The 18,548-nt window shown below is 40.8% G+C and overlaps 3 protein-coding genes across 4 annotated transcripts; all 3 read left to right on the top strand.

The window, feature by feature from the left end:
- The first annotated feature begins 342 nt into the window (after positions 1-342).
- Positions 343-5,330, top strand: LOC105681892. Of its 2 annotated transcripts, none has more exons than XM_033324457.1 (5): positions 343-648; positions 765-1,373; positions 2,524-2,697; positions 2,888-3,180; positions 3,549-5,330. In XM_033324457.1, the coding sequence occupies exons 2-5, from the start codon at positions 923-925 to the stop codon at positions 3,969-3,971; spliced, it is 1,341 nt and encodes a 446-aa protein (XP_033180348.1). In that variant the 5' UTR covers positions 343-648; positions 765-922; the 3' UTR covers positions 3,972-5,330. The 2 variants fall into 2 exon arrangements, with proteins under 2 accessions (XP_033180348.1, XP_024227830.1); XM_024372062.2 differs by having other exon boundaries at positions 765-1,496; positions 2,578-2,697.
- A 1,307-nt stretch (positions 5,331-6,637) lies between these two features.
- Positions 6,638-9,070, top strand: LOC100743329. Its single transcript, XM_012393380.3, has 5 exons — positions 6,638-6,801; positions 7,038-7,177; positions 7,407-7,719; positions 7,809-8,002; positions 8,171-9,070. The coding sequence occupies exons 2-5, from the start codon at positions 7,060-7,062 to the stop codon at positions 8,545-8,547; spliced, it is 1,002 nt and encodes a 333-aa protein (XP_012248803.1). The 5' UTR covers positions 6,638-6,801; positions 7,038-7,059; the 3' UTR covers positions 8,548-9,070.
- A 6,633-nt stretch (positions 9,071-15,703) lies between these two features.
- Positions 15,704-17,458, top strand: LOC100744594. The gene is made up of 2 exons (XM_033324458.1): positions 15,704-16,211; positions 16,591-17,458. Exons 1-2 carry the CDS (start codon positions 15,704-15,706, stop codon positions 16,944-16,946), a joined length of 864 nt encoding a protein of 287 aa, XP_033180349.1. The 3' UTR covers positions 16,947-17,458.
- Positions 17,459-18,548: the final 1,090 nt, after the last annotated feature.

Below are 18,548 nucleotides of genomic sequence, written 5' to 3'. Positions count from 1 at the left end.
AAATCAGAATTAATATGATTTCTGGACCAGATCGAAAAAAAAAGGTAAAGAATGGTTCAGATGGAGCGTCATCAGCCGAAATTCCAACCGGTGAAATCGGTCCGGCGGTCGTTAGACCCGCGTCGAATTCGATTGGATTTGAATCAGAGGAGAACGACGACCGTCTACGTGCCAGAGGAAAAGAGACGAAGCGTTTGTGGCGGGAGCGCAACCAACGAATGAACGAACGTGGAAGAGAGGAAGGTAGAAAGGAACGGACAGAGGGACGGACAGACGGATGGCCGGGTAACCCAGATCGGATCAGCCGAGGCGATGCTACGGAGACTCGGCAGTAGTATCGAGTCGATGGTCGCGCACCATTCCGACGTCTTCGTCGTTCCATTCACCAAGGTCTTTACAGTGTTCGATTCTAAACAAAATATCTAAACCCACACGTTCTCCAAAAATTCTTCGATATTTCTACAAGACGATTGCAAAGTTGGTTGCACACTTTCATGTCATTTACGTGTTATAACTGTGAGAATAGACAGTCTCGTGTATCTGGTGTCACTTCAAACGAACGATCATTTTGGGAATCAAGAAGTCAGAGGACCGTGAATTCTCGACTATCAATTAAGCTCCTTGATTTCCGAGAAGAACTCGTTCACGGTAATTATTACTTACTCAATTGACATTTACTCGATTGGGATACCATCTGTCATACGTCTCCGCTACCTCAGTTCAGAGATCCGTTGTACAAGATCGCATTGCTTTTATTATTTCAGGGGACATCGAGCGAACGTCGCGGACCGAGATGCAGTTATCTTTCGGCAATAAGAGAAGCTAGTCAAGAGAGAACGAGAGAGAGAGTTGGTGAGAGAGAGATAGAAAGAGAGATAGAGAAAGAGAGAATCGTGCGAGACAGGTTCCAAGTTGGGGGAACATGGGTGGATCGAGAGACGGCGTCTTGCTCATCTTGGCGGTCGCGTGGCTCCGATTGACGGTCGGGGTCGAGGACCACGTGGCGGCCTTGAACGAGACCGACCATCCAGTTCAAGTGGATTCTATCGAAAACGAGGTATCGTTCAGTAGTGACGAGTTGGATCAGCATCCGCATATGATGCCCGGTAAACCTTCGAAACTCGACACGAACATTAATCAGATGATACAGACGGACGATAGGTCACAGTATCAGATCGAGGCGACGCGAATGGAGAACGCTACAGCGTTTCCGTTGGAATCGATGGGTTGCCAGGACAACAAGACGACGCCTTGCGCGCGAAAGGATCTGTCCGATCTATTCGACAGGTTGTCTAGGATCGACACGTACAACGTGACCGACTCGGTGCAGATCATAAGAAATCGGGACGTCATCGGCAGGAAAGACGAAAAAGGTAACGACCGGCCGGACGCAAGCCTACTCGATAAAGTTCGCCGGTTCGCAAGAGAACACGTAGTAAAGATACGTCTGAGCCAGGACTTAATACCCGGTAGAAAAGCTAGAACCTTCTTCAACGGTGAGTCTACGGAACGTGTTCGTGTCACGCTTTCGTAATCTCCGCTCGCACCAACGGCGCATCCACGGGTTTCGCAGGATCGTTGTTTTATGTTGCTATGAACGTTGTTGCCTCTTCCGCGGACCGATTTCGTTTGCTTGTCGCTGTATTTCCCGCTCGCTGAGGAGTCGTGGAACGCGTTCGAGCTGGTAAAACTGGGTCTTGATTGTAGTTGCTCGCGTTCACTCCTATACAATATTACGTATCTGTATGAAATGAAAGGTGGGCGTATCATGCGGTATCTGCCTATAGTGTTCCTTTGTGGACATGTTGAAAAATTCCTTTACAAATGGACTGGATGGCCAACATCATCTAGAAAGTAGGCATGTTTGCGTAGTTTTTCAAGTCGACTTTCCCAAAACAAGAATCACGAGAAGTGAAAGAAATGGCGGAAGAGAAGAGTAAACGTTTGACTTGTCAGAAGGTAGAAACCTGCTTTCGGTTCATTTATTTTTACGCCTGAATCTCCAATCCGCCGATTCAGGTTTTGTCCAAAGTCGGAAGACTGGTTTCGACCAAATGACACTGCGGTCAAGGCCCAAGCACGCTTTTCGAGAAATGTTACACGCAATACACGAAAATACACGCTGCCCTGGCGCCAACAGGGCGAAGAGTCGCGTAACGAAACGAACGGACAACATCGCCATCGCGCTTTTCACACATCACTGATTGGCTTCTCGCTAAAACATGCTAAAAAAGACGGTTAGCTGGTTCACCGCTGAGTGGCAAAACGAAAGATACGGCTTCATTCGCGACAATCACCAACGTTGCGTAATTGTATTCATTTAAGATCATCGTGGCAATTCGAGAAATACCTTACATGTATGTTGAATGATTTTTCAGAAAGAGATCTTATGTCTGCCACTGTGTGAAGTAACTGAGAAGGCGAGTGAGAAAGAGAGAGATATATATATACATATATGCTGGCTGCAGCATGGCTTACAGGACTAACCGCAAGGCTTTAATTTGCTGGTACTTTTGCTTTCAGCCATCTTTCAGGGAAAGAGTACCTTTTTAACAGGATTCGGACTTGGTTTTCTAGCATTTGGCCTGAAGAAGCTGCTGCTACCTCTGATCTTTGGTGTACAGATCATTAAGAGTGTCCTACTGGCGCTTTTCCTGCCCAGTATCATCGGAAGTATCGGTAATATCGTTGGTAAAGGTACGTACTTGTACCACTTACTTTAATTGACAATGTAATTCTGTAATTCTAGATATCCAAACTGTTTCACTTATAGTAGTCATCTTAAATTGGTAACTGAAACGTGCGATGACAGATTTAGTTTATCTGTTTGTCTTGTTTCGTGGTCGAATTGAGAAAAATCCGGATATTGATCCAATTTGCTTTGTAGGAGTTTCATCGTTTGCGCAATCATCACATACCACGGCGCAGCCAGAAGAAAATTTCGAGTTCAAGGATAATTCCGATTTGTACAGCGATGACTACCTGACGCGACAGCCGGTAGGAACATTACCAGCCTCTGTAATGTACGATGAAAGTATGATGCAGTCTCAGAAGAATCCAGAAATCGCATCGAGATATTCCTTCGTCGATCCTAGAATAACTCACGCCAATGCTGTTGCCGATCGTTATTACACTCGCCACGTTGCTGCTCATGGACTTTCTAAGAAGCAAGACTTTAAGGTAATGTCTCTTTTTCTAACAAATTTTCTAAATCAATAAATCATCGATTGTTATAATATTACATTCACTGACGATTTCATTATTTTTCTTCAAGATCTCTCAACCTTCTTCGTACCCATACAGTTGTCGATATTTTATCTATTTTATTCAAAATTTCTCCAACAAATTTCCTAGTTCAATTAATTGTTAACGTTATATCCATTGAAGATCTCATTTTCACAAATCGTCATTCAGATCTCAAATCTTCAAATTTTGACTTACGATATATGGTAATAATCAACATTTATCCAGTCTATTCACACTGTCCTACGAAAATACAATTTTCATGTATCAAAATTCTCACAAGAGTTCTCGTAAAAAATGAGCAGGTGTTCCACGAAATTCCAACGAGTTCACTGCTGCTAACTAACTACGACCCATTCTACTCACCTCTGTTATCTCGCCTGGATGCCGTGTTCTCTCGTCTGGGCCACACGACGGAGGGTTGCAGAGAATACGCCGTTTGTGCGATGTACCGAAGCCCCGCCAGGTACGCACCGTATTCGAATCTGGTCTCAGCACAGCTGTCCAGAGAGCTGAACGAATTAAGAAGACCCAGTAGCGATAATCCCGATGTCCTGAGGTTCTTCCGGTACATGAAGGCCGCGAAAGACGGACAAGATGGCGTGAAATGCGAGGATGCGTACGCGAGTTGCGCAATTGCACGGGAGGATCAAACTCTCAGGCAAAATCAGGCGATGTTGGCTACCTACCAGGACATCGACAAGCTCGTCCACGCGAGGAAGTTATAAGAAAGAAGATAGAACAGCGAGGATTCAATCCTGGGACTGAACGACCGATTGAAACCAAATCGTGTTTTTATTCGGTTACCTGTGATTCGTTGATCGTCGTTGGTTGTACTTTGGTATACAGGTATCGAGCACTTTGAGCGAATTTCTGTGGCGATTATAAGTTGCAGGGTACAGTTCTTGAAAATAGTCTGAATAGTAGGTATAATAGTAATTTAGGAAATCGGTGAATTTACCTCAACTATGAATTTTTATTATTTGGCTCCATGGTTCGATCATTTATTCATACGACCACCGAGTACGTAATTTGGATATTTAATAACTCATTAAATTATATTAAATTTTAAAAGTTTTAAATTGTAAAAAGTTTCGATTAATTTAAATGGAATCTGAATATCGAAACTTTTGATATTTATGGGTTTAACAAAAGAGTAGTTTGGAGAGCGCTTCCTATGCGGACGTTGAGATCTCCGCGAGGTCGCTGTAGCGCCTAATTACACACGGCCTTCTTACATATATTTTCAGGTTCCTTGCTGTTCAGAATATTTAAAAGATCACTCACCAAGGCTCAAAGATCGCTATCTCTGTACCTGCTTATCTCTGTACACGACGACATATATTGTTACTCGGGCAATTACGTACTCAATAGTCCAAACAAGATCAAAGATGCTTAATACGAAACAATTTCACGCAATTAATCGGTCAGAAGGCTGACAACGAAGGAAACAAATGGCAATCATTAGGTCGACCGTGATAACGGTACATGATAGCTGGATCGCTGTATATCATTACCGGTATTCGAATGTTACGTTCTTACGTAATAGTCGACTTACCATGGTTAGAAGTAGGTCCGACAAATAATACGCGATTAGAGACACGCACGATTTACCAAGAAAGAATTTTATGGCCGTGTATTCGTGGAATTCGATGTTTCGAACTGTCAGGTTTGAATTTCCATATAGTGATGCTCGATTATATTTAGTCGAGTAATCATGGAAAATCGTGGTGTCGCGACGTCGACGACGCCTCGATTTTCAACCAATGAAACGCAGTCATTCGCGATTTAGCGGTTTAATTTCAATAACATATCGAATGATTGTACGACGCGGAACTTAAGACCCCGACGTTTCTTTAATTCCTATTTAATTCCAATGTGCGTCGGTCCACGCTCCGCGGACTTAGATATTTATTTATTAGCCACGAGGAATCGTGGTTCTTAATTTATTAATTAATAGTGCGAGGCGTATGAACGCTCACGGACCATTACTGTCTATTTATTTATTCGATAAGAGACTCGATCCGATGCGGGTCAACGCAATCAATTCTTGTACAGTGCGTGAATAAAACGCTGTGAATGCGCTACGATCTTTTCTTTCTCTTCTAGAAATTGTTCTATTTACTATAAGCAAGAGAGTTACATAAACTAAACGTTCTACGTGCGCAATTGATAACCTAAAAAATTACGTGTCTTGGTGAAATTTTAATTGCCGCAGAAGCTCGAGGAAGCTGTTACCTATAGAATGGTTCCAAGAAAGGATGATCAAACAGAAGACACAAACACACGTACTATGTACGCGTGCGCTGGACACGAGAGAAAACGAAAGGGGCAGAGCGATGACGCACGCTCGATCATGGATTACGAAGGAAAGTCCAACGACTCTGTTTCGTTCGTCGCTCTTGCTCGTCCCTCTTTGTTCAAAACCGCCCGGTTCCGGTCCTATATCCGGGGACCACTTTCACTTTTGATTTTTTTTACGTCTTTTTTTCCCTCTGCTCCCGCGTCAACCCACATCCTTCCCCTTTCACTGTACCCTGTATGAACGCTCGTTCATATAAATGAAATGATCAGACGCGAGCGGATGCATCGCATTGCTCTAAGTTCATCCTCCGGTGTTATTAGCTGTAATCTCGTTCTATCCTGCATCTCCGTCGAAAAGGTGAGAGCCGCGCTCGCGACTGTAATTTGTGTAGTCTCTTCCAGAATGATATTAATTTGACAGTGTAATTTTGTTGTTGTGGTTGAAGCATGGCCATTGCGGTAACATCGTGATAAGGTTAATATTTTAGTACCGGTTTAGTAAACGAAAAGTGGTTTGGTTTAAAATAATGGAATGAATTATTGAAATTTGTTTCTTCAGTGGAATTTTGTGGTCACTGGGTTGCGGACTTTTATGCACTTAAAAACGTATCTTTACGTAGGTTCTATTCTTTTGGCTTTTTATAAAAATATAAATTTGTATAAATCTCGTAGTCTGATGATCACACGTAAAATGCTTATGGAGTTAGATTATTATGTAATTGGAATTATAAGATGTAACGTTTACATAGATCAAGGGTTGTAATATCGATGTACGAATCAAGTCTTCGAAGTTGAATCTTGCCAAATCCCACGAAATATTAAGGTCTAACGAACATTAATCTCTAATGATTAAGAAATAACATATCGTTCGCTGTATTTGTATTTCGCAATTATTTGTAAAACAACAAAGGTTTCCACGAGATCGTTCGACGTATTGTAGAGTCGAAAAAAATTAATCATAATTAGATTTGGTGGCTGGAAAATTTGGCGCTCGATCAAAGAGAGTGCGTGATCGGCGTAACAAATACTATGGACGCGCGACCGGAATACAAGGTTATGGACCCGGTTCCTTTGAACCAGGACTCCGGATTGGTTCGTCGAGGTAACGGCACTTCGATATCTACCGCGCGGTTACGATCGAAGTTGGTCTCTGCCAGACACTCGAGTGCGGTTCGTGAATCGCGACCAGCGTTCTTTTTTCCACTAAATCGTGAAACGATGTCGTGCAGGGATCCAGTCGGTTGATGGAGTCTGGTAAGAGATAGCTATCCATTTTTCATTCGAAATTATTCGCTGCTCTCTGTTTTTGTTTTTGATTGTGAATCGAACAAGGCGCAGCTATTTTGACAGAACGCGAATGGCGCTACGGTATCCGTCAATAATTCGTTTGTTCGTTTTGGTTCTTTGTTTCGTGTGAATGACGTATCGAGGGATATTGTTTGACGAGCGTTTCACGTGAAACTAGTGTCGATAAAGAAACGTGACTGCAGGTACAACATTCAGGTGAGAAGCATGCGACTAGTGCAATTGCTGGTAACACACGGTCTGGTGCTGTTGTTGACGCTGTTGGTACCCTGTCTATCGGTTACCTTTGAGGATGGAACTTCCTATGAGCGCTCGGAAGCGCGCGGTAAGATATTTCATATTTGAAATAAAGAATGTTTACTTTAAAATTAAAGTAGAAGTTGATTTATGGATATAATTGTAAGAAATATCTGTCGTCAGTTTGATAGAAGAGTGACACGTTTAAAGAACCGTCAATGTTGAGATATCTGTAAAATGAGGTTTAAAAGCAAGCTATTTATTAGAATAGCAACGCTATAATTATTATATAATAATATTTGAATTTATAATTCCAGAGAACCACGTGCCAGAGCCACCAGAGCCGCAAGAGCAGGTCGTTTTCAATAAAACGCGTCAAGGTAAAGGACTTTTCGACTGGATCGGTCTAGGCACAGGACGAAATGTAGATCCATACATAGCGAAAATAAATCAAGGCTGCTTAAACGGCGACCTGGCGGAATGTTTCAAATCTCAGGCTTTGAGTTATTTCTCCGATTTCTTTGATCACTCTCATTACGACCTGAATGATTATGTAAAGGTCGTTAGAATGTCCAGGGACGTGGTACAGGAAGTCAATCGTCAGCCGTACGAATATTCTGGGGAATCAAGGTGAAATTTATTCTAAGAACGTCTACGTAGTTTCCTCTGAGATCGATACGACGCAAAATTTCTCTTTACTAATACTTTTATCATTTCAGGTCTAGCGACTCTGAATGGGATCAACTGATGAAATTCGTTCTTAGAAAGGCGGAAAAATTCGTGAAAACCGTGGCTATCGAGTTGCACATCCCTTCCGAAGAAACTGGAGAAAATGAAGTGTACGCTCCACGGTTTTTGGATGAAATTGCCGACGAAATTGACACTCTTGAGAATAAAAAAGACACTCTCTTCTGTGAGTCCACCTCCAACAAAAATTGTATGCCTTTTTCAGCTTCGATACTAATTAGTATTATTACTAACTATTATTAATTTTATTCTATTTATATAATATTATATCATTATAATATCATTATAATACTATCCTTACGCATATCATTAATTCCATTTTTTCTCCTAACAGCCCGTCATCAATTGAAGAAACTCCTTATTCCAATGCTCATCGTACTGAAGCTCTTCAAATTGAAGTTACTCCTGTTTCTACCTCTGATCCTGGGTTTAGCGTCTTTCAAGAAATTCCTCGGTTTCTTAGCCATTGTAATACCTGGTCTAATTGGATTTTTCAAGTTGTACAAGCCACTCACGCAGAGTTATCATCCACCAGTGTATAGTCAGAGCGGTATAGCTTATCCTTATTACAAAGAAAATTCCAATAGTTATCTTTATCCTGAACAGGATGACCACCATGGTCTCGAGTATGCAAGTGGATATCACAGAGATAGCAGCGTATCTTTTGGTCAGGATCTTGCTTATCGAGGCTATCGGCAATACCAATCATAAAAACACTCAATTTAAAAAATTGTTTTACATTGCCTTTCTTCGCTCTCTTTCTTAATGTTAAAGGACCTGATAGTATTATGATATTTGCGTTGATTATAACCATTTCTATCTTTATATGATCGCGTTAAAGTCTTTGAGATAAGAAATTTTTGAGAAACTCTAATTCGTAAGAATTTATATGTAAATTTTCGATATGAAAATTTACGACACAAGCTCTCTTCCTAGATTAGAAATTATATTATGCTGGGACGCGTTGCCATTGTTGAACAGCCAAGCTCTAGCTGGTGTACAAGCTCTAGCTGATCAGCCATGTTTTTGGTTATAATAGGCGAAACTTTTAATTGATCTATTAAGTTCTGTATATATTACTGAAGTGCGAATGTAGATACTTGCATGATCAATGGAAAGTACTATTCTTATGTTATACGTGTGCTATTATTTATTGTGTAAGCCGTTTAAAGGTTTGTAAGCCTAGCTTTATAATATAATTAGTTATTATTAATAAATTGAATCGTTTTCTGTACCAATTTCATAATTTGATATTATTATTTATAATTTGGTAAGTATTATCTATAATACAAAATTATACGACAATAAAATAGAATATTGAAACGGATTTCGATATTAATGTCAACATTAATAAAATTTCAACATTAATTTCGCCAAAAGTATCTACATGTCTTCATTTATGTAAAACAATTTCTCTGATAATAACGATGCTTCTGGTTTTCTATTAGTCTGTAGTTGATTTGGTGTTGCATTACGATAACAATGCAATGAAACGGAAATTGCAATAAAATTGGGTCATTAGACATGAAAAATGAAATCTTGACCAGAGGTGGAGCAATAACATTGTCGATTGCAGTTTTCTTAGCTAATAGGTATAGTGAAACGAAAATAATGAATAGTAGGTCGATGCGAACAAATTCATCGACCTGGTTCATTTAATTTTTCAATTCCTTATTTTTGTATTACGTTCATGTGAATTAATGTTTACATTTATTATAAGATTGTCAAAATTTGTTAGTTTAATCAAAGATATGGTTATCGTTCTATCGATATATTTCTCAATGGAAAATCATTCGAGAGCGGTCTTGTACAACGTTCCATAAATATCACATTACCTTGTTACCCCTTTTTCTTCATTTCTATAGTTCATCATAAGTTTTTCGAGCCGGAAGTCGCTGGAAAATAAGATCACGACACTACCAATATCGCGAAGAAGATCAGATTCAGTTTCTGATTTTATAGATTTCGCACATTGATGTGAATTACGATGTTCTCGAGGAAGTACGAGAAACGAAGAGAAGCACGCACTTCTCATAGTTTATTGCTACTCCTCTCTTTTGAAATATCCGGGGCTATACTCATAAATAATTAACAGTCAGTCTTCAATGTCTTCTAAATAAAAATCTAAATTCAAATAGACGTTAAAGTCTACTATAAAAACTTATCAAAGTATACCTCAATTAATCATGTAAATATAAAATTCAAACTTCACCTACGATTTCTTTTCTTTTACAATAAATTATCTAATTTTAGATGACTAATTAAAAGATCGAATTTATTACATTAAAATCTGATATTGAAAGCTCTGTAAAGCTCAATGAATTATTCTACGAATAAAATTTCTCTACGTTTCATCCTTCGAGTTAGCAGAAAATAGTGTGTCATCGAAAGCCATGTTAATTGTCCCATCGATAATATTAATTTCTACGTTGTCGCTTACATTACCATCCCTTCCTTAAGACACAATTTCTCTCGTTAACATTTCCAACGTATTGACGGAGAAGCAGTGGAGTTACAGTAATAATACTCCCGATCAAACGGCAAGTTCTTCCATTCGACTCTTTCATGTCGATAGACGTTTCAGCGTGGTTCACGCGTCCCTTCCCTCTTTTCTCCGCGCGACAATCCCGTGACAAGCGCCTCGAATCGCGTGAAAATCTTGTCGCAAGGATCACGCTTGATTTTTTCTCTTTTTCTTTCCTTCGTACGCTTGAAAAGGAGGAACAAGCATGCACGCGGCAACCGGTTCGATGCGATTCTCACTCGCGATCCAGAGAATCGGATGGAACGGACCTGTTGACCAAGTGGCCTCATTCGATCAGAAGACCGGAAGCGGCCCGCCGTCTCCAGCTAATACACGGAAAACACGGAAAGTCATGGCGTATTGCCTGGCAAAAAGAACCGATTTTGCAAACCAGTTTGTACGAACGATGAAATCCCGCATTTCCGTTACACGTGCGACACTCGATTCCTCAGATTCTTCAGGGTGATCGAAGATTAGCCCGAGTGTGGAGAATTAATCAGAACTAAATGTAGGTTTGGCAGAATACAGTTTCTATAATCATTCAAATGTCTTTCTTCTTATGAAAACCGCGAGAGAAGAACACGGTAAGTCACACTTCCCATTTTTCTTCTTTTTTTTTACAGAGAAGTAATTTTAAAACTTATTTATGACGCCAATTAATCCCACGTTACTATTCACTTTTGTCGAGTATCTTGAAAAAAAGTCGCAATCGTCGTTTCCGATCCGCTTCTGCGGTCGCAATCTCGAGTCCTGAAAGACGACAAATCCGTTCTACTGTTGTTATAAATCCTTTCATCCGGAATTACGATCCAAGTCGCGCGTCAACCATCTGAACGCGTGAAAATGCTCCTAGTTTCACTTTTAAACTACCGACCATTGATACAGGACGACGTCGCCTATACGAATCTCCTTGATTGATATTGACGACTTGAAATCAAGGTCGTTGATGGTCTTCCGATCGAACAGTGGCTATCGTGACCTTGATACACGCATGGATTCGAAGGGGTGGCGCGGAGGGAAGCGAAATTTCCCGTACGGCACGGTCGACCGAGCCGCGGAACCAAGTTGCGCTAAATCGCCGATACGAACGGTAACGTGCGAAGGAAAAAAAAATGGGGGAACAAGGTTACCTGGGAGAAAGTTAACGAAACAGGTAGATATCAAAGGCGCTCGAGCAATGCAAATCGACGAGGGATCGCACGTGATCGTTCGTGATTTTCTGTTCGATTAGGCGAAGAATTAAATTCCTCTTCTGTTAGCTAGCTAGCTAGCTAGCTCTGCTCCGGAGAACGGTCCTTCGTCGATGGACTAAGATCTGCGATAGAAGATGTAGAGTGCGATATGATGTATATGTATTTACGTACGCGTTAGATGAATGAGACTTTGACACGAAAGTGTGTCTGCTTTTACCTGGTAGATTATAATTGATGTACCTTCTGGTTATTCTGGTTCGTTAGTCGAATTTCGCGAGATAGAACGCGGGGCTTTTAGCGTAATAGACATTTCCGAAAGACAGATGTACCGGACACGGTTTTCTATTAGATTGTCGTGATTGGACTTGGCAGAGATATTAATCGATGCTGGAAATGAAATATTCCTCCGCATATCTGATGGCATTTCAACGTATAACTGTGTCGGCCTGCATTTTATCACATTGTACTTCCTCTTTTCTTTACTTTTAGTACCGAAATTTTCGTTTTACGTCTCTTATCACGATGAAATCCGTGACATGGAAACAGTATGGAGAAATTTATGACATCTATAAAAGAATATAAAATCAAACGCACCATATTGGTTACAACACTCAATAGATAAAACACATCCGAATCTAGGCTTTATTTCTTCATTTCTATTCATAAAGATATAAATTCGCATAAACATTCGTAGTATAGTTATTACCGGAGAAGTTTTAAGATGTAAGAATTAGCAGAATGCACGCAGGATCTAGGTGAATATAAAATATCTAAAACGTAGTACTCGTGATGCTATGTAATAGGTGTAGACAAATATCTTTTTATGAAAGCCACTTAGGCTTAGCTATCTTGATAAAAATACGAATATGCACGAATATGCAAGTAACGAAAAATATCTATTAGTATAATATGAGGCTCTAAATTGAACTTGTGGATTTCTTTGAAAACCGGTCACCCACGCCGTCTGGATGGCAAGACGGCCCCGGGTTCTGACGAATCGTCCGATTGGAATTCGATGTAACGGTCCGTATCAAAACACCTTCCGGGGACTGTGAGATCGAGTCGACGTCGAATAATCGGTTACCATATACGATTCCACGGCGGCATACTTTTCGTTGTTTTTTTAACACCGGTTGTTTCGTCGATCGGGCCTGCGGCTAGTTTAGGTTTCGTCATTTCTGAACGGTGTCCGAGTTTTCGGTGGCAGGGCGCTGAAAAATGGATAAGAAATATAGAACAACCAGTTGACGACGAGTCCAACGCAATTTCAAGTGTGTAATGTAAATTGCAGAGCCAATGATACTCCAGTGGCTCGTTTTAGATTTCGTAGGTCGATCGCTGGCTTGGCAATCGAATTAAAATTCTATTGCTGGAATTTAGTTTCACTATGTGATTTATTGAGAGGTTGACCGATTATCTTAGCGAATTTGAATATTTGAAAGTTCGGAATAGTGGAAAGTTTCAAATCCAAATGTTTGCAACAGTTAGAGTAATTGATATTTTAAGTACTTCAACATTGTAACAGTTTAATGTTTGAAAACGTGAAAACGTGAAAATTTTGACATTTGAAATACAGATGTAATTTTCGATCGATCTACTGTTCGATATCAATGCTCGTGAATAGACCACTTGTTTGCCGTTCGCGAAAACAACTTGTATTAGGAACCGTCCCCGGTTCAAGAATGAAAAGCGGATATCGTTGTTTTTCCGCATGCTTCCTCCCCTTCTCTCTGGCCGATCCGATCTCGACGAGACAAACCCAAGATGAACTCGCGATATCGCTTAGCGATCGTTCGATCTCGGCAATAACGTTAAAAACGACTAACTGTTCTTATACAAAACTATACGTTATGAGAGACGGACACGCAGAAATTCTAGCTCCAGCTTTCTAGCATAATTCTTTCGAGTCGGAAAAATGTTTTAATATCCAGGAAGACATGTTTCATACACGCGACAAATATCTTTCATTTCTATTATCTATTTTTATATAAATAGAAATGTATCTTCTATCTAAAATTTAATATTCGAAAGTATTGTTTTAATTCCACAAAAGTTAGGTAATCGAGTTTTTTAATTATTAATTATATCTATGTGACGAGGACTTGAATTTTTCAAGGACTTTTTTAAAAACATCCAAAGTCGAAGCTTTTCTTTCTTAGGAAATCAGATGAACAAAGTCACCTGCACAAAGTTGTACTGTCTCACGAGCACACGGGGTTCGAACTTGGCACACTTCGTCACACACGCCTTCTTCCTGGCGTAATTGTTTCTTGTTACGGCACGCGGTGCCGCGATATTTACTTTCTTTACGAGCGTAATATAACGCTGGCCCGTTGCTTTCTAGCGTGTTTTTCACCTCGATTCGAGTTCTCGCTTGCCCGTAGTCACGGAATCGCTTCCGTGCACGTGTCGCGTCATTCTTTTGTTCGTGAATTCATTTTAATTGCCGGTATAACGAATCAAGAGGAAAAGTCGGGAAAACTGACGAGAAATAAAAAGGTCGAGCCCACGAATTATACGAGTAAAGAGTCCGTGAAATGGCATTGATAAATCGTGTTTTCCCCGCCAGTTCCGACTTCAACAGTTGTTTACGCATCCTACGTGCGTGTTCTACGCTCTCTGCCCGAAAAATCAGTAGGTGAAAAGATGATGAGCGATAATGATCGTTAGCCGAATACCATTTACATCCGGAAAATGATTATGTTTTCAGATTTCCTCCGATATATCCTGATCCATAAATTCATATTCAAGAACAATATATTCAAGCAGCGTGCAGTAATCCCAAGTTAACGTTCAAACGACTCAAATTACCACCCGGTTAGCATCCGAATCTTCTCATGTCAAATTCATCTCTCGAATCTTCTACTAACACTTCCTCAAACCTATGAATATATAATCCATAAATTATGATCCATAAATTAATATTGAAAAAACAGTTCAAGTACCATAGCCAAGTTAGCGTTCAAGTGATCTAAAGCATTACCCAAGTAGCATTCGAGCATCATAAATCAAACCCAGCCCTAACATACTCTACCAACAACCAAGATTCCAAATAACTATCATACACTATAAACATTATTATCAATATTGGACAAACTCATCAATAGCTCGACGCGAAAGATCGTGATCGAGACGTTACAGCATCGACGGATCGTGTCGCAGTTATTGCGCCCGCAAGCGGCTGCTCATTCGGCCGCTGGCGTGCGTGCTCCACATCCGTGACACGGTTCTCGCGGTGGGTCGTGGCTGGTCCCTACGCGTCCAGGAATCTGCGCGTTTGTGTACGTAAAACGGCAACAAACGACTCGACGGCGGTCGATCTCCGTCGATGGCGTATCCGAAGGTGTCCGGCAAAGGGGGAACCAGTTTGCGGATAAGCGAGCCCTCGCCTTGGGATCTCTCGGGTCGGTGCTCTTTTCAGCGAGATCGAGTCGCGTAGAAGGAGGTAGTTCGTGCACGATGGATCCCACCACCTGGTACCGTGTCGACCAGTCAGCCAGCCAGCTCGTATCAAAGGCAAAAGTGGGCACCACCCGCCCCCGTGTGTGTTGTAGGTTTCCGCGCCTCCCGTAGGAAGGTGGTGCTTGTGTACCACGTTTTCGCATACGCAACTTCGGCCTGTCGTCTAGGTATATAAAGTGGTTGGGGCGCGACGATAGGTTCAGAATACTCGCTACGCTCGATCCACGCATCGGGTGACACCACACCGTCAAGGGACACCTCTGTCCAGCGATAAGCTCAAACAGGAAGGGACAGGCAAGAGGTGCCGTCTCTCGGTAGCGTGGCCTCGACTCCCAGCTTCCGTGCTCCTAATCGGACGATCGAAACATTGGTGGGTACCTTCATTCCGGTCATCTGTACCTTTTTGTTTGTTTCTTTATCGTTAACTAAGCAACTAGTTTTATTCCTCTGTGATTTTTGTCTCTCTGTTTTGAACTTTCGTGAGAGTCCTATATTCCGGCGAATACAGTTACGTTGTTCGCCTTACTTCGAGTCAATGATGTAGTTAATTAATAATTTAGAAACATTCTTCTAGAGTCAAATTTAGAATTCATTGCTTGTCAAACTTAACAAACAGAATCACCACTGTCAAAGAAGAATCGAATTACTATTTATAACTAAATTGTACGCGTTTTTACAGAAAAACAAGATGAAGATTATTCTGCTATTGTTGCCGATCTCGTGGCTGGCTATGTGCCTGGCGACACCATTGGAGAAGCTCGACAAGATTAGCGTGCTCGAGCAGCAGTCTGTGACGCTCACGGATCGGGCCAAATACGAGGAAGAGTTGCTTCGAAAGCTTAACTCCAAGTGCTCGCAAAACGACATGAGCAGCTGCGTGATGTTGAAGTTGGTTACCTACATGAACAAGCTACTGAAGAAGGCGTCGATCGAGCTGACAGACGATATCGAGATCAGAAAAACCAGCCAAGCCTCCGAGGAGGTGATTACGTTCGAAGCTGGCAGAAGCAACGACGATGAGTCTGAGGTCCTCGACCTTGTCGCCAACAAGGTGTATGCCTTCATCAAGTCTAGAAGTATCAAATGGAGAATTCTACCGGAAGATGACGTAGTTGTTTCTGCTTCGGAGGATGAGAACGGATCGTTGAATCTTGGCTTGTCCATCGAAAGGGCGGACAATATTCCAGTGCAGGATGGTAATAATATTTTTGCTATTCATAGATAATAGACACTTAGGATGTAAAATTTAAGGTGGTGGTAGAAATGAAATAATCTTTTTTTCCATCCAAAAGATTAACGAATCCATTTATAGAGAACTGTTCTTCATGAGATCTAAAGACTTTCTTTCATCCGAAACTTTTCCTTTTCATCTTAGAACAAGAGATTTCTACCTTTGACACCTACATCGTTCATCTTGACTTTTACTCTCTGTTTTCTGATTACGTTCAAATACAAATCCTTCGATGTAGCAATCTTGTCACGCCTCGCCAGACTTTATTGCCATGGAAAGTCTTAAGCGTTTTGCCTTCCTCGTGGAAAGTGACATCACAGGCTCATCCAACATCCAACTTTCAGGTCGCGGAAAGAAGAACAATAACATGGGTCCGTTGATCGCGGCGGCGGTACTGAAGATCGGTCTGATCGGTGGTCTGGCCTTCAAGGCGCTCGCGTTACTTGTCGGCAAAGCGTTGCTCCTTTCCAAGATCGCTCTTTTACTGGCCGGTATAATCGGTCTGAAGAAACTGTTCTCGCAACAGAAGCACGTGACTTACGAGGTGGTCGCTCATCCTCATCACACTTCCAGTCACACGTTGGATCATGGACACGGGGACAGCTATTCCAGCGGCTGGGCCAGAACTTTCCATGGTCAAGGTCCGATTTCCGGACAGACAGACGCTCACGATCTAGCTTACTCGGCGCACGCGAAGTGAGTCGAGGTGTTAGACCCGTGGATTCGAATTCGTGGTACCTGATGACACCGTCTGCTATCTCTCAGACCTTGTCAGATCCACTGATTCTTGCCAACACTCTCTTGCAGTTAGATTCAGTATCTAATTCTTCTCTGTCACTCTTTTTTCTATCTTCTTCATTTTTTTTATTCCTCGTCTCTCGAACTTTACCTTCCTACTTGGTCTATTCTTCTACCTTTTTCAACGGTGATCTTCCTTTCTTGACTGTGGACGGACAATAGACATAGACGGCATGCAACACAGTGTACTTTGGACAAAAAGAACTTAAACAAAGATTTCGACTATTTAATGGATTGCTTAAAATGACACGATGGCATAATTCGTGTGTATTTGTCGTTCTATTGACTTCTAGCGATGAATCGCATACTCACGAACTATTAGAAAGTCGAATCACGATCGTAGATAACTTACGGACGAACGAGACGCTCCCATAGAGACGGAAAATTATGGACACGCGAAAAAGGACTGCTGCATACTCCCTCTGTAACTATACTTTATTTATCCATTAATTTATGATTAACTTATTCACCCGCTCCACCATCACTGGATGCAGATTGTACAATAATGTTATGTTTATGTCATATTTTACTTGTATAAATAAATATTTATTGTTTTTTATAAAACGTGTATGCCTGGTTAATCCTGTGTAAAAAATTAGTCTGATATTTATTTTCCTCTTCTTTTTTGAAAATAACTAAAATAATAATAAACAAAATAGTACTGCGTGTAAAAAGATAAAAAAGGTCATTGAATTCTGAAAAATGCTTTATCTAATTTATTATCATCGCTTCTTGGTAAACGAGTCGTGCGAGTTTTCGTTCTTCGCGTATTTTCACGTAATTTAAAAATCATTGCGAGACAGGTGACACACAATTCAATTATTTCTTTTCCCAACCAGAAAGGAAAGGTAAGTTGTTAATTGTGGACTATTAGCTTGAATTACGGTACTTGTGAGTAGCGATAGAAATTACACGTTTAGATACACGTGTCATTTTATCATTATTTATTACAGCTATTATGCACAGCAATTATGATTAAATCCGAATAAGAACGTGGCAACGGAACTCCTTAAGTAGCTTCGCTAAACAAGATTGCCATTTTTTCTAGGGATCTTAAGAACGAAAAAGGATATTCAATTCGACGCAAGTATTTCATGTTCACATTCTTGAGGTATTTTATACTATCATGAAAAATTAACGAACTAAATAGTTCGTTATCCTTGGTCTGTTTACCGTTTGGAAATCTAAATCGAGTCCGTTTGAGAATCTTCATGATTTCACTAATTGACAATTTACCGGTGGAGTGTAGTTAAAAATGTAGGAATGTTCATTCAAAACATTTGGATGGAAAACAATCGTCATCATTTATTTCCAGTATATAAAGTACACAGAGAAAACTTAACCGTTGTAGAATTTATTTATGTACGATTAGACGTAGCATCGACTATATGAAAGTTGGATGGCGTATTTCTAGCTGTTCGATTGTAAAAATATGTCGAATGTCTTGTGGTATTCGTCACGTCGTGCTTCGCTTTGCGGAACTTAGCGGGACTTTAACATCAAG

Source organism: Bombus impatiens, unplaced genomic scaffold (genome assembly GCF_000188095.3).
Source record: "Bombus impatiens unplaced genomic scaffold, BIMP_2.2 scf_2850, whole genome shotgun sequence".
Taxonomy (NCBI): Eukaryota; Metazoa; Arthropoda; class Insecta; order Hymenoptera; family Apidae; genus Bombus; species Bombus impatiens.
Note: the sequence above shows the minus strand (reverse complement) of the source record. Positions and strands in the feature narration are given on the sequence as shown.